Here is a 12369-nt window from a genome sequence, read left to right as displayed (position 1 = left end):
GTCTTTTGACAGTTTTAGAACGCCACAAGATGTCCGCAAAATGCCTACCGTCACGATCTGACGCAGAGATACTTGACGCGCGTCCGCTTCGGTGAGAGTCACCGAGACGTCTTTTGAAAGTTGTTCAAACAAATCCGGTTTCAGGCAGTCCCTGAAAAACCGCTGGTGCTGGAATGTCTCCCGAAGAACAGCCTGCAAACTTTTACCTTCCTCCTAGCAAAGCAAACGTCAGACGAATGAGCACTGGCAACAAAACGCGTCTACATCGAAGGATGCAAACCTGCAGAGACGCGCTGGATTCTGAAGGCTCGCATTGATTCCAGTCCTGCAGCGCTTGCAACGGTTGGCTGAGACAGCGAGCGGCGTTCGCGGAACAGCTTTGTTGATGCTGCCTCAGTCTGGACTGCAGACTGACGGAATGACAAATGTCACCGGCATGGATCACGACCACCTCGTGCATTCATGAGACTGACAGCCGGCGGCTGCTGCCTCAGCCGGCGGCTGCTGCCTCAGCCGCCATTTTGCCTTGAAGAACGAGCGCGTGGAGCTGAATTGGGCGGCCAGCACCACTCGAGACGACAGGCATACAGCTCATTTCATGAAAGTTGATTTGAACGTTAAGAACCAACAATAAAATCAACCTAACAAGCAAACACAGACAAAAGTGCCCCCAACCAAAGTTGTTCATGCTCAAAAGGGGGTGGGAAATGGAGAGAAAAACCAAAAGAAAAAACGCATCGTGATTGTGACTGTCAGCGTCAACACAATCTTGTTACAAAGAAATGAGAAACGAGCTTGACGTGTTGGACAACAATGAGCCAGCAAAGAGAAGCTTCACTTTCACGTCTGCTTTTTGGATGGCATGAGGAGCCCGAGAACCTGTTTGCAGGTTTCGGAAGGTAGCGCCCTCTGGCGGCAGCCGTACCTGTCATATTGCTGGCGCAGCGACCCGGCCGTGATGCTCATTTCGGCCGGCAGCTCGCTGGCAGTCGCGACGTCCTGGTTCAGCGCTTCCATCGGGACACGCAGCACCTCCAGTGACTTTTCACAATTCTGTCGGAGGACAACAGCAACGTCGTGTGAACTTGATGCGGGTTCCTTGTCAGCGCAGGAGGCAGAGCGCCGCCGAAGCCAACCTGCAGGCTGCTCCAGTGCTGCTGCAGCTGACGGACGCCATTGTGCGGTTGGCTGTGGCCGAGCGCCTGGTCCAGAGAGCTCAGCTCCCACAGCAAGGTGGTGGCTCTCTCCTTCAGATCTTTGGTCCTCCGCGCCGCGCGCTGGTCCAGCTCGCGCATGCGGGCCTCGCAGGTCCGCAGGCGCTCCGCCACGTCCCTCTCCGAAGTGGCGCAGAGCTCGTGAAGATGGCTGACCGCCAGCGTCAGAGCGTCGCCACCACCGGGGGAGCAGAGGCCGACCAGCTGGTCTCTGGCGGCGTCCAGGTCCTTCATGTCTTTCTGCTCCCGGGCAATGGTCTGAAATAAGGCCTGAGAATAGCAGCGCGGCTGAAGACCAGCACTGAAAGTGAAAACATGTCGCCCTGCTTGTGGCATTTTGCCGACCTTGAGCGTGTTGACGGTGCCGTGAAGACGCCGCCCGTCATCGGGAGGAGCTTCAAGACCTTTCACCTGCTCTCGTAACCAATCCTGCGCCGCTTGGTGCTGTTCCAGCAGCTGCGCGACTTGCCTCTCCGCCGTAATTCCGCGCTCAAGACTCGCCACGGCCTCCTGACACACGTAAATGCTTGCTAACGCAGCTCGCTTCATCGCTTCGGTGCGATTGGACATCGCGCAAACTCACCGTCAAGTCTTTGAACACAACCGAGACGGACTCCTCCATGCCAGCGCAGGTTGAGTCGGCCCAGTCGGCATCCTGGGTGCTCTCAAACAGCTCGGCAGCCTGAACCGCAGGAAACATTTGGGATTATGGCGCCGTCAAGGACAGAAGCGGAAAGAAAATGTGGCGTTGTTCTCTCCTCTGCTCTTTTGGGAAGAACATTGTGGACATTTCCAAAGTCCAGTTGTACCTGCGCATGTAGAGCAGGGACGAGGGGCCGCATGGCCGAGGCCTGGTCCAACAGAGTCCGAGCTTGTTCCAGCGCCTGACTTCGTTCACCCGGGCCAGGCCACGGGAAGGCGCGCGGCAGTTGCGACATCTGCTTCTGGAGCTCCGCCAGACGAGCCTCAGCCTGTCCTCGCTGGTACCGAAATGACACCACGAGGTCCTCCACGCGCTGCAGTTGCCTGGACGACGACGGCGGCGGCCGCACAAAAACTCAATGAGCCTTCCTCGCCAGCTAGGCGCAAGCGCGTTTTGTACGTCGGGGCCTGCCGGCAACTCTTCCGTGTCGTCCACGCCACATGGCTCAGAAGATTGTTTTGGTACCTGCTTCTGTTGTCTGCCGCCTGGAGCACAGCCCTCCACTGCTCTTGGAGCTTTTGGACTTTGGTCTGCACCCGCAGCCTGCTGTCCTCTTCCAAGTCTTTTTCCTCACACAGGTCGTGCGCCCGCCTCTGCAGATCCGTCACTCGACTCTCGCCACTGGATTTGGAGCTCAAGATCATCTGAGGAAAGGACACACGTGCAGCTCCACTTGCTGGTTTCCAGTTGCACCATTTACGAGTCCAGGCCCTCACTCACGTTCGCCGCGATCAGCCCGTCCTCGATCTGGGCCCGGCTGCCTCGAGTGCCCGTCCTGATGCCGTCCAGTTGTGTCTGCATCTCGTCCAGCCAGACTTGGGCGCTGGCCGCCTGGCTCAAGAAGGCTTGCAGCCGCCTGGAAAGCGAGGAAACGACCTTGGCTTTGCTCAGGGAGTCATCGGCTTGGCGCAACAGCGCCCCCCACAGCTCCTCCAAGGCTTTGCTGGCATCCTCCACGTCGCCGCACTCACAAAGATCCAGACTTTGTTTCTGCAGCTCGGCCAGCTTGCCATCGCCTTCCGCTTTGGAGCTCAGGAGAGCCTGAAGCGAAAAGCACAGAAAGAGCTCCAGAACATTTGCTGCAATTGCGAAAAAGGGGGCACCGCCGTTCCCTCAATATCGCTAACCTGTGCCGCTTCGATGACCACTTCTGGATCCTCGTGAACTTGCAGCAAATGGAGATCGCGTCGCTTGTCTTCCAGCCAGGCTCGGACTTGTTGCGTGGCCTCTTCGTGTGCCGTCTGCTTTTCTGCGGCGCGTCGTGCCGCTCGAGCGCCCTCGAGGACGCTCGTCCACTGCTCCTCGGCATCCTGAACCGTCTTGCGAAGAAGCTCAACTTCCCGCGGGCGCTCCGGCGCCTGGGCGCATACACTGCGGCAGCGTCTCGTCAGCTCCCGGACTTTCTTGTCGCCATCCGACTCGGCGCTAACGATGGTCTGACAAACGATGAATGACGAGCCAGTTAGGAAGTCGCAAGGGCGACGAGCACAAAAACATGGAGGGTGGAACATTCGTTATACCAAAGTGCGTTTGCGCTTATTTGTTGGTGATGACTGTAATTGTTTTTTGGGGGGAGACGGGGGGGACAAAACAAAAAAAACAAAGAAAACTAAATATGAGCACATGACTTTTGAGGAATCAGAACGTAGCGGCAAAACGCAGCGGCCATTGTGCCTCTTGCCGTCAAGTGAAAGTGACATCACGGCGTGGGCGGGCTCAGATTCCTAAGCCCGAGAACTGGCGAAGCCCGATGGGTCGTTTTCATGTAGCAAAATGGCCGCCCGGAGATGGATGACGGATAACGGCAGCAAACGATCAGAACAGAGCGGCGGGGCGCATCGAACGCATCGATGGCGTCGAGCCGAAGGTTTCATTTCTTTGAGACCCAAAATATATTTTCATCCATTAACATCGATGAAGGTCGATTTCTGCGGCAACAGTCAGAAATAAAATAAATTACGCTAACTTCTTCCGGGGCCAGCCAAACAAAGTTTGTGCAGGGCGATGACGTTGGCGAACGTTTCCCGTCTCCGAGGCTCACCTGCGCGCCGAGCAGTCGCTCTTGCGCTGTGCCTCGACTGCTGAGAGAATCCAGATGCTGCTGAAGACTTGTGAGCCAGCGGCACGTTTCCTGCTGGAACATTTGGAATTCCCTCAGCTGAAAAAAAAAAAAATAGACGCCCGCAAGATAAGCTCGGCAACGGCCGCAATTTGTTTTGTCCCCGTCCACACGTCAACGTTGGCGTGACATCACCTCCAAGTCCCTTCTCGCCATCTCTCGGTCCATCTGAGCCGCCGCCGCCTCTTCCAGCTGTGCGGCCAGCTGCACAACTTTGCTCCACTCTTCCTCCGCGTCTTTGACCGCCTGCTGGACTTGACATTTTCGCTCCTCCGCCGCATCCTGCCGGTCAAAGAGCGCCTGGCCTCGCTTCCTCAGATTGTCGACCTGACTGTCACCGTCCGGTCTGGACTGCAGGACGTCCTGGAAAGGCAAGTGCAGCAAAATCAGATTTCTCCCCCCCGCCCCTCACACGATTCCCACTTAAGCTCGTGAGCTTCGTCTTGCGACGAAGCCTCCGACATGGCGCCGTTCATGAAAAAGACAAGAAGCAACCTGCGCTAGGCGCCGTCGGTCTTCAGGTGGCGAGTGGACACCAACGGACTGCAGCTGACGCCGTCGCTCTCGCAGCCACGACTGCGTGTTTCCACTTAGAGCGCCAAAGTCGTCGACGAGGTTTCGCGTTTGGGCCTCTTGGCAGGCGAGCACGAGCGACTCCCACTGCTGCTCCGTGTCCGCCAGCAGGCCGGCCGTCTCCGACTTCCGCTTCTCATCCAGATGTTCCGCTTCCCTCTTCAGCTCCGCAATTTGACGCTCGCCCTCGTGTCGGCAGGAAAAAAAAGCCTGCGGGTGAAGACGTTGACGTCACGTAGAAGCAAAACAATGCGCCTCACCCAAGCACCAAATTGCCGAGTGTTGCCAACGTTGCCGTGACAACGGTGGAAGCGCAGGTTTGCATTTTATGCACGACGCACACTTTGAGTGCTTCGGTGACACCCGCCGGTGTCCGGAACACTTTTCAGGATCGCTATGCTAGTTCACAATTTCAACCTTCTCTGAGGTGGACTTTTGAACATCTGTCCGGAGACGACAGATGGAAATGGTCATGGAAACGTGATAATGGCGAAGGAAGGCACCTGCGTGGCTTGCAGCCTTTCGTGGAGCGGCGCATGAGCTCCGAGCGAGAGCAGCTTGCGTCGGTGCTCTCGGATCCACGACTGAGCGGTCTTGATGTGATCTCGGAGCGCGGCGGCCGAGGCTTCGCTTTGAGTCTCCGTGACGCTCGCCCAGCGCTCCTCTGCGCCTCGCATCGCATCCTGGACCTCCTGCCGAAGATCTTCATCCAAGTCCAGGTTGTTGCACAGACTCCGGCCCTGCTCCTCGAGGCGCTGCAGTTCCAAGCGCATCGATGCTTTGCCAAGGGAAGCGTCCTGAAATCGACAAGTCAAAATGTTTCTTGAGTAAACGACGGGAAACACCCTCCTTTGTGCGGGTGACTTTCCGGAGGAGCTCCGTTAAAAAAAAATTAATAAAAAAAAGGAGCCCAGCGCAATACTTTGGAGGAAGGAAAGCAGACTTTCTTTCAACATGCTTCCAAATACAATCAACACATTGAATCGGTGTTCTTGAGTTTTGCTGAACGTAGCGTAGGCAAAGGTCTCACCATGACACATTCGAAAATGAACCGACAGCCGCTGCTTCTGTGAAGATTGAGACGTCTGATTAGGTCTTTGCGGTCAAAAATGAGGTTTAGGCTTTAGTGTTCAAATCAGTTGCGAGCTATCCAAGTGGAATTATATCTCCAACCAAAACAATGAAAATCCCGATTCTCCATCTCTCCACCCAAATTACGCCTCTGCTTGTGTCGTTGCGTTCAAAGGTTAGTGTAGGGTGATGAACGCTCAGAACTCTTCATGATGGTTAGCATGTCACTGCAGTCGTAAAGCGCATCATCCGCATTGTAAAGCTGATACGTAAAACTCGTTTCTGGGTGAAAGGTACTACTGTGAACACTAATACGCTAGTAATGGCATCAATATTCCTTGGGAATGTCAAATCATCAAAAAGAAATAAAGACTCAATGATTTCGACTGGCCAACACACTAATTTGATGTTGTAATTCTTGCATGCATCAGGTCAGCTGCGACTTCGACGGCTCCACGGGGAGGAATCAAGTTTTCGGGGACAAATTGAAAGTCACCTGCAGAGTCTCGTTCATCCGGGACTGCAAAAGTTGACTTTGGCTTTTGAGAGCCTCCACTTGCTGGACCAAGCGAGCTCTCGCCTCGTTGACTAGCTCCTCGGCGGCCCGCAGGACGCTCGTCCACTCGTCCTCCAGCGCTCGCACGGCGTGCCGGACGTCCTGCTCGCGCTGCGGGTCCAGCTGGTCTTGTTCACAAAGACTGCGGCTGTCGAGCTGCAGTCGGCTCATCTTGGCGTCTCCTTCCGCTTTGGCATTCAAGACAGCCTGGTGACAGCCACAAGGAAAACATCATTTTGCCTGACAAAGAGCAAGCCACCGGGCCAAGAGGACGACCTCTGACCTCTGCTTTGAGGCGCCTCTCTTTGTACGGCAGGTTGCCGCACGCCGACGTGAAGGAGCACAGGAGGTCTTGCAACCAGGTGCTGACGTGCTCAGCCTGGGCTGTAAATTGGCCCAGATGCCCATCCATGACTTGCCGCTCCCTCGCCTGCGCCCCCGCCTGCGCCCCCGCCTCCGCCTCCGCCTGCGCTCGCAGCTGTCGGTAACGTTGCACAACGTCGTCGGCGTCCGGCACAATTCGGTCAGCTCTGATGCCCTGGCGTCGCACGCGATCCAGCAGTTCCACCAAAACGTCCGCTTTGGTGCTGATGCATGCAAGGAGAGCAGATTGTTGAGAGTTGATGAATGCGAGCGATGGCGCTAGAAGGGCCTCGAAACGGACATAAAGGCGCGTGACATCATTTCGCTTCGTCAGAGGATTGAAAGGCGGCATGCGCTGCGCACTCGGATGATCAAAGGTGACATCGTAGACAGCAAGGAAACGATGTCACGACGTCATCGTCGTGACATCGTTGCCGGAAGATTCCGGCAATAAAATGTCGGCTTTTCGTCCAATTTCTTGGCCACAAAAATGGTGGAATTAGTCTCAAAAACTCCAAACTCCATGTATGAGGAGCAGTGAAACAAAAGCTCCCAGCGGCGGCGACGTTGGCAAGCACTCAGACGCCAGGTGACGCGACCGCATCCAGACAGATTGCTGCGGCGCTCACAACCACTAAGGGGCATCCGTCTTGTTCAAAGGACCTCTAAAATGTGTTGTGCACGGTGGGCGGCGGTCAAGGCCTTCTCTGCTGGCCTAACATACTCAAGAAATCATGATCTTATTCTTCACATTGACGTCATCTTACATCCTCGTGTTGAAATTTTAGGTGAGAGTTTTTATCCAATCCGAATTCAGCTGGCTCGTGTTGCCAGGCAAATTTCACGATCCCAGTAGGACGCACTCTTCGTCCGAGGCCTTCAGATACAATCGTGCGGGCGTCGCTACTGTGTTTCAAGGGGGCTTTTACAGTTGCGATAGCCAATCAGATCACGAGTTGATGACAGTAACGCCTCCTCACTGGCCTTACGCTGAAAGTGATGAACGCGTCTTGTGATTGGATACTCACTCGTGAGGCGGCAGCGCAAAAGCGGAATCAACACTCCCAGAAGTCGTCACTGGCAACCGTTCAAAAAATCTAAAATATAGTCTTGCTTTTTTTAACCACAATGGCCGAAGGAGGGAATTTAATAGCAGATACACTTGTGCGGCCATTTTCAAAACGGACCTTTCAAGAGAAGCGAGCTCGTCCAACACTCACTCAATACTGTGTAAGAGTGTTTCTGTTCATCATTTATCGCGCCGTGGTGCCATAAATGATGCAATTATGAGGGGGATTCGTTCAAGTAGGACTTCACTGAAGGCCGACGTGTGAAATGTACGGCCCAGCCACTGGTTGCTGTGACTGCGCTCACCTCTCACGCTGGAGGTCCTCCAGGTGACGTTTGGCCGTTGCAGGTGCCGCGCCGACTTCCTCTTTCTCCCGCAGCCATTCATGGAAGGCGTCACGCTGCGTCTGCAGACTGCAGACCACGTTCAAGACTCAAAAGGAATGTTGCGCAAGATCCAGAACATTTACCTGCTCAAGTCGCAACGCAGAGACTCCATTTGCTTCTGCCTGGTCAGACAGTGTGTGTTGAAGGTTTGCACCTCCTCCTGCTGCTCCTTCAGCCAATCACGGAGCTCACACAGCTGCGGAGGAGCCATCTGAAGGTGGTCCTGCTCCAGATGTTCCCTCAGCTGCCCCAGACGGCGCTCCGCATCGTTGGCCCTCAAAAAGTCCTGCGAGAGACCAAGGAAACTGTCAGAGCCTTTTCGGCCCACGCCGCCGAGTGGGTCGCTCTCTCACGGTGATCCTTTGCAAGGACGCTTCGACATCTGCTCTGCTCTCTGGGTTCTCAAAACACTCGTTGACGGTCAGCTGCAGGTCTTGGAACCAGTCCTCAAAAGACTGCCTCTGATCTGGGGAAAATCCAGTAGGACAAGTTGTTCTTTAATGACCAACAAGCGAGGAGGTCCCATTGGTGATTACGTGACTGACCTTGGATGACCTTGAGCAGGCCTTTGTCCTTCTCCTCTCTCTTGAGGTGGAGCATGTCGTTGGTGCGAGCGACGGCGTCCGTCAGTCGCCCGCAATCGACCGAGAGTTCCTCCAGCACCTGCGGACCGGCCACCCTTGAGACCAGAGCCATCTCGCCCAGCACCAACTCGGCCTGCTGCTCTTGGGCCACGAGGGCATCGCCTAAGTCCTGGAGCAAAAAAAAAACAAAACTCCTGTCAGTCATCTCAACTCGCCATGACACCAACTTCTTTCTGCTCGTGTTCTCCGTTTCTTCTCAAATTGGTTTTGGCGCATTAGCGAGTGCAACAAACTCAGGGGATCGCGTCATGCGGCACAATATGACAACTTGACTTTCCACTAGTATTGCTCCGATAGCACTTTTTGGGTCCCAATACCGATACCGGCTGTGCAGTATCTGCCGATACCAATACTTTTGTAAAATCAAATTATAAGCACAAATTTTCTTGTAATTCTAAAGAATTGCATACTCTCTTGGATGTCAAATTCTTCATTCACCATACGCACAAAGGCTGCCAAATCTCAAACATGACCACTGAACACCATCACAACATACATGCTCTGATCACGTTATTTCAGTTATGCTTTTCTTTTTCATGAACACTGAGTCATAAGATTTTATTTGATTAAAATTTGTAGAATATTAATGAGTAATTGTGCATATGAAAATGTATTTTTTAAACCCCCAAATGTTTAACATTTCGTACTAATGTACATGTTCATTGTACGTAGAGGTATGATTCTGTGAATAAAATCATTGTCCGAGAGCAATGCCAAATTTATTTTAAAAAATTCATTTGGAGACCTATTATTGTGTAGATCTCGAAACTCAGTACTTAGTGGTGCCAAATATTCTGGATGAGATGACAAATATTCGATATACATTTGACATCGAACCTCATTGTCATGACGTCATCCATTTACATGTTCCGGTCTGAGAGCGTCTACAAAATTGCAAATGTAGCCGTCATCTTATTTGATGTCTTCATACATATTGATTGAAATACAACATTTCTGTTCATAGCTGCTGGCGATCCCTGTCTCTCCGTGCTCTGCATGAGGAGCGCCTCCCGACCACGGTTAGGCGGCAAGCAGGAACGCCTTCACACGACACACGCACGTACCACTTTTGCCAATCCCTTCCTGATCGAGTCCAATCATATGCATCGCCAAGTCATCTAGGTCCCTTTGTTTTCTAAAGACAAACCGTGCGCAGCATTGCCGTAGTGCGCTCGTGGACTTATCCTGCGAGAATATGACGACGACTTTAGCATACTAGCGCTAGTTCGAGCTTCGACGGCGCACAGAAAGACGAGTGTATCCGGACACAAACGATTTCATGAATGACATTTTCCGCCATAAAAGTAGTCAACGAACTACTGTGTCAACCAAAAGCGACATACCTTTTCTGTCACGAGGCTAAAATCCAGCCAAACACGATCCATTTCGGGACACAAGACTCCTGACTCTTGACAACAAAGCCCCCCGGCCCCCCAGCAATGTCCTCCAATGTGGACAGGTGTCATAATAAGGACCCTTTTCATCAAACTAGACATAAGTAGACATGACCAATAACGCTAAACAATGGATAAGGCTTCACCTCATATTTTTCCTCAGCGTGCGGCTCGCTGCGTTCGAAGCATGATACCAATGTCATACAGGATGGTACCCGTCGATACCGATCCCAGATTTTAAGGCAGTATCGGTATCGGAACAACACTACTTTCCACCCATCGTGTACCTGCAACTGGGTCTCCACCTTTCGTTCTGGTTCGTAGGCTCGGACCTTCCTGACAGAGCATTGAATGTTCTCAACGGCCGACAGGCATGCCTCAATCTTTTCGGCAAGATGTTTCTTGACCACCATCAGCTCTTCAAAGACGTCGGTGCAGTCAGCAAACAGTTCCTTCACCTGCTCCACCCTCTTCCTCAGCTGTGTCTCCATCACCTGAAGGCCACGCAAGAGAGATTTGGTTCTTTCAGGTTGGAGGCAAACATTCTCACGGTGCTTCGTACTCACTTGCAGCTCCAGCGGAGCCTCGGGACTCTGAAGCATTTCCTGGATCTCCTCAGACTTCTTGTGGAAATGTTCGATGTTGTTCTCGTAGGCCTGGATCTCATCCTGCGCGTTGAAATCCTGTCAATGCCTGCGCACGGTTTGCCGGCGTTCGAAGCTCACCTTCATGGCCAGCACTTGCTGTCGGTTGTGGAAAGGGTGGCTCTCTGCAAACAATGCCAGTTTGACAGCCGCCCAGCCGTCAATATCGCCTCCCAACGTCAACTCCTTGTCCCAGAGCTCCGAGCCCACTTGAAGGCTGTCCATGTAGCTGTCTATCTTCTCGGTCACCTGTGTAGCGACATGCTTTGGTCGGGCGACACCTTCACATGCCCAAGTGTGAGCACTCACGTCCAGCCAGGCGTCCATCAATGCGTCAGCTTCTGCTTCAAACGGCGCCTCCCTGCATTCTGGGAACTTCTTCAGGTGCGACTGCAGCTGCCTGGAAACGGCTCGCAACTCATCTACTTGCTCACCAAGGCCGCCCAGCTCCTTCTTCACGTCCTCGACCTAGACAAGCGAAGCCAAAGAACTTTTTGAATGCGCTACCACGAACGCAAGTAAGCGCAAGTGCAGGACAACGGCGCACTCGTCCAGCCATCCCAAGTCATGCTTTGGGCTCACGCTGGTTAGAATCCTGTGAAGGTTGTCCTTTCCCATGTATGAGGCCCGCTCACTGACGGTCTGCTCGGCTCTCAGCAGAGTGCCGCTCAGATGACTGCGACTGCTCTGGAACTTCTTCATAAGTTCTATCAGGATGCTGCACTGCTGCTTCCTGTCAGACACGGCGACTTTAGCGCCACGGACGTGTGACCAGACCGAGTAAAAACCGCAAGTGAACGTGCCTGTCCGTTAAAGCCGTCCGAGTCCGGCTGTACTCGGCCTCCAGCTCCTCCACGAGGTTTCGACCTTCGCCTTGACACTCAGCAAGTTCCTTGAGACTTTGCATTTCGGAGTTCCGAGTTTGCAGCTGGCTCTCCAAGTCAGACAGAGCCCGAAGCCTAAAGTGAGACGTGATAATTGAAATGAACGCCTCGTTTGGCGAAAGGCAAAACTCACCTATGCTGTACGGCCGGCACGGTGGCCTCATTGAGGCCTCGCGACTCCATGACGTCCTGAAGCTTTCTCACTTCTCCCAACAGGGTCCTCTTCTTCAAGCCCAAAGATTGGCTGGGAGTTTCTCTCTTGAGCTTCTGTCGTTGGCCCGCCAGTCTACTGTCGCTCTCTTCCAGCTTCTTCAGCAAGACACGAACCATGTCCAGGCAGGAGACCGGCAAACCATCCTGAGTGACCGTCAGCCGCGCCCCCTGCAGCAGCAGATCCAACTGCGGCGCCTTGTCTTCCAGACTGTCCACACTTTGCCTTATTACAGCCAGTTTGGCGCAACTGGCCTGCAGAAGCGCCGCATCGTTGCAAGGGCAAGCCGACACTCCGCCGATGTCGTCGTCGACAGTGCGGAGGGACAAGAGAAAGCGATCCAAAGCGCGAGCAGCTGCCTCACTTTTGCAAACCTGCTGGCGGAGCTGATCCAGGCTGTTTCGGTGAGCTTCCACCTCCCGGGAGAGAGGGAGGCAGTCTCTGGGATCAAGATTGCTGGATTGTGGCTCCAGGCGGGCCAGCTGATCCAATTCACTCTGGATGTTTTCGTCGAGTTCCTAAGGGAGCAACCGGTTGA

At 53.8% G+C, this 12369-nt stretch overlaps 1 protein-coding gene across 2 annotated transcripts in view; it reads right to left on the bottom strand.

Annotated features, from left to right (window-relative positions):
- syne2b (spectrin repeat containing, nuclear envelope 2b) overlaps positions 1–12369 on the bottom strand; it is a 41512-nt gene that overhangs the window by 11820 nt on the left and 17323 nt on the right. For both annotated transcript variants that reach the window (XM_088307740.1, XM_088307748.1), the window contains exons 29-55: positions 11754–12349; positions 11536–11695; positions 11319–11465; positions 11046–11204; positions 10818–10985; positions 10659–10760; positions 10380–10586; positions 8600–8807; positions 8408–8520; positions 8138–8340; positions 7974–8081; positions 6520–6823; positions 6177–6443; positions 5113–5406; positions 4532–4819; positions 4172–4399; positions 3959–4075; positions 3045–3353; positions 2638–2958; positions 2383–2561; positions 2024–2240; positions 1798–1896; positions 1560–1724; positions 1137–1484; positions 926–1053; positions 281–410; positions 49–213 (exon numbers count right to left, since the gene is read on the bottom strand). In XM_088307740.1, coding sequence (XP_088163866.1) covers positions 49–213; positions 281–410; positions 926–1053; positions 1137–1484; positions 1560–1724; positions 1798–1896; positions 2024–2240; positions 2383–2561; positions 2638–2958; positions 3045–3353; positions 3959–4075; positions 4172–4399; positions 4532–4819; positions 5113–5406; positions 6177–6443; positions 6520–6823; positions 7974–8081; positions 8138–8340; positions 8408–8520; positions 8600–8807; positions 10380–10586; positions 10659–10760; positions 10818–10985; positions 11046–11204; positions 11319–11465; positions 11536–11695; positions 11754–12349 — 5730 coding nt within the window. The remainder of the gene's footprint in view (positions 1–48; positions 214–280; positions 411–925; positions 1054–1136; positions 1485–1559; positions 1725–1797; positions 1897–2023; positions 2241–2382; positions 2562–2637; positions 2959–3044; positions 3354–3958; positions 4076–4171; positions 4400–4531; positions 4820–5112; positions 5407–6176; positions 6444–6519; positions 6824–7973; positions 8082–8137; positions 8341–8407; positions 8521–8599; positions 8808–10379; positions 10587–10658; positions 10761–10817; positions 10986–11045; positions 11205–11318; positions 11466–11535; positions 11696–11753; positions 12350–12369) is intronic.

The sequence above is a fragment of the Idiotropiscis lumnitzeri genome, chromosome 1 (assembly GCF_059441095.1).
Source record: "Idiotropiscis lumnitzeri isolate Australia: NSW breed Sydney's pygmy pipehorse chromosome 1, RoL_Ilum_1.0, whole genome shotgun sequence".
NCBI lineage: Eukaryota > Metazoa > Chordata > Actinopteri > Syngnathiformes > Syngnathidae > Idiotropiscis > Idiotropiscis lumnitzeri.
The sequence above is the reverse complement of the archived record's forward strand: the minus strand, read 5'-3'. Positions and strand labels throughout refer to the sequence as shown.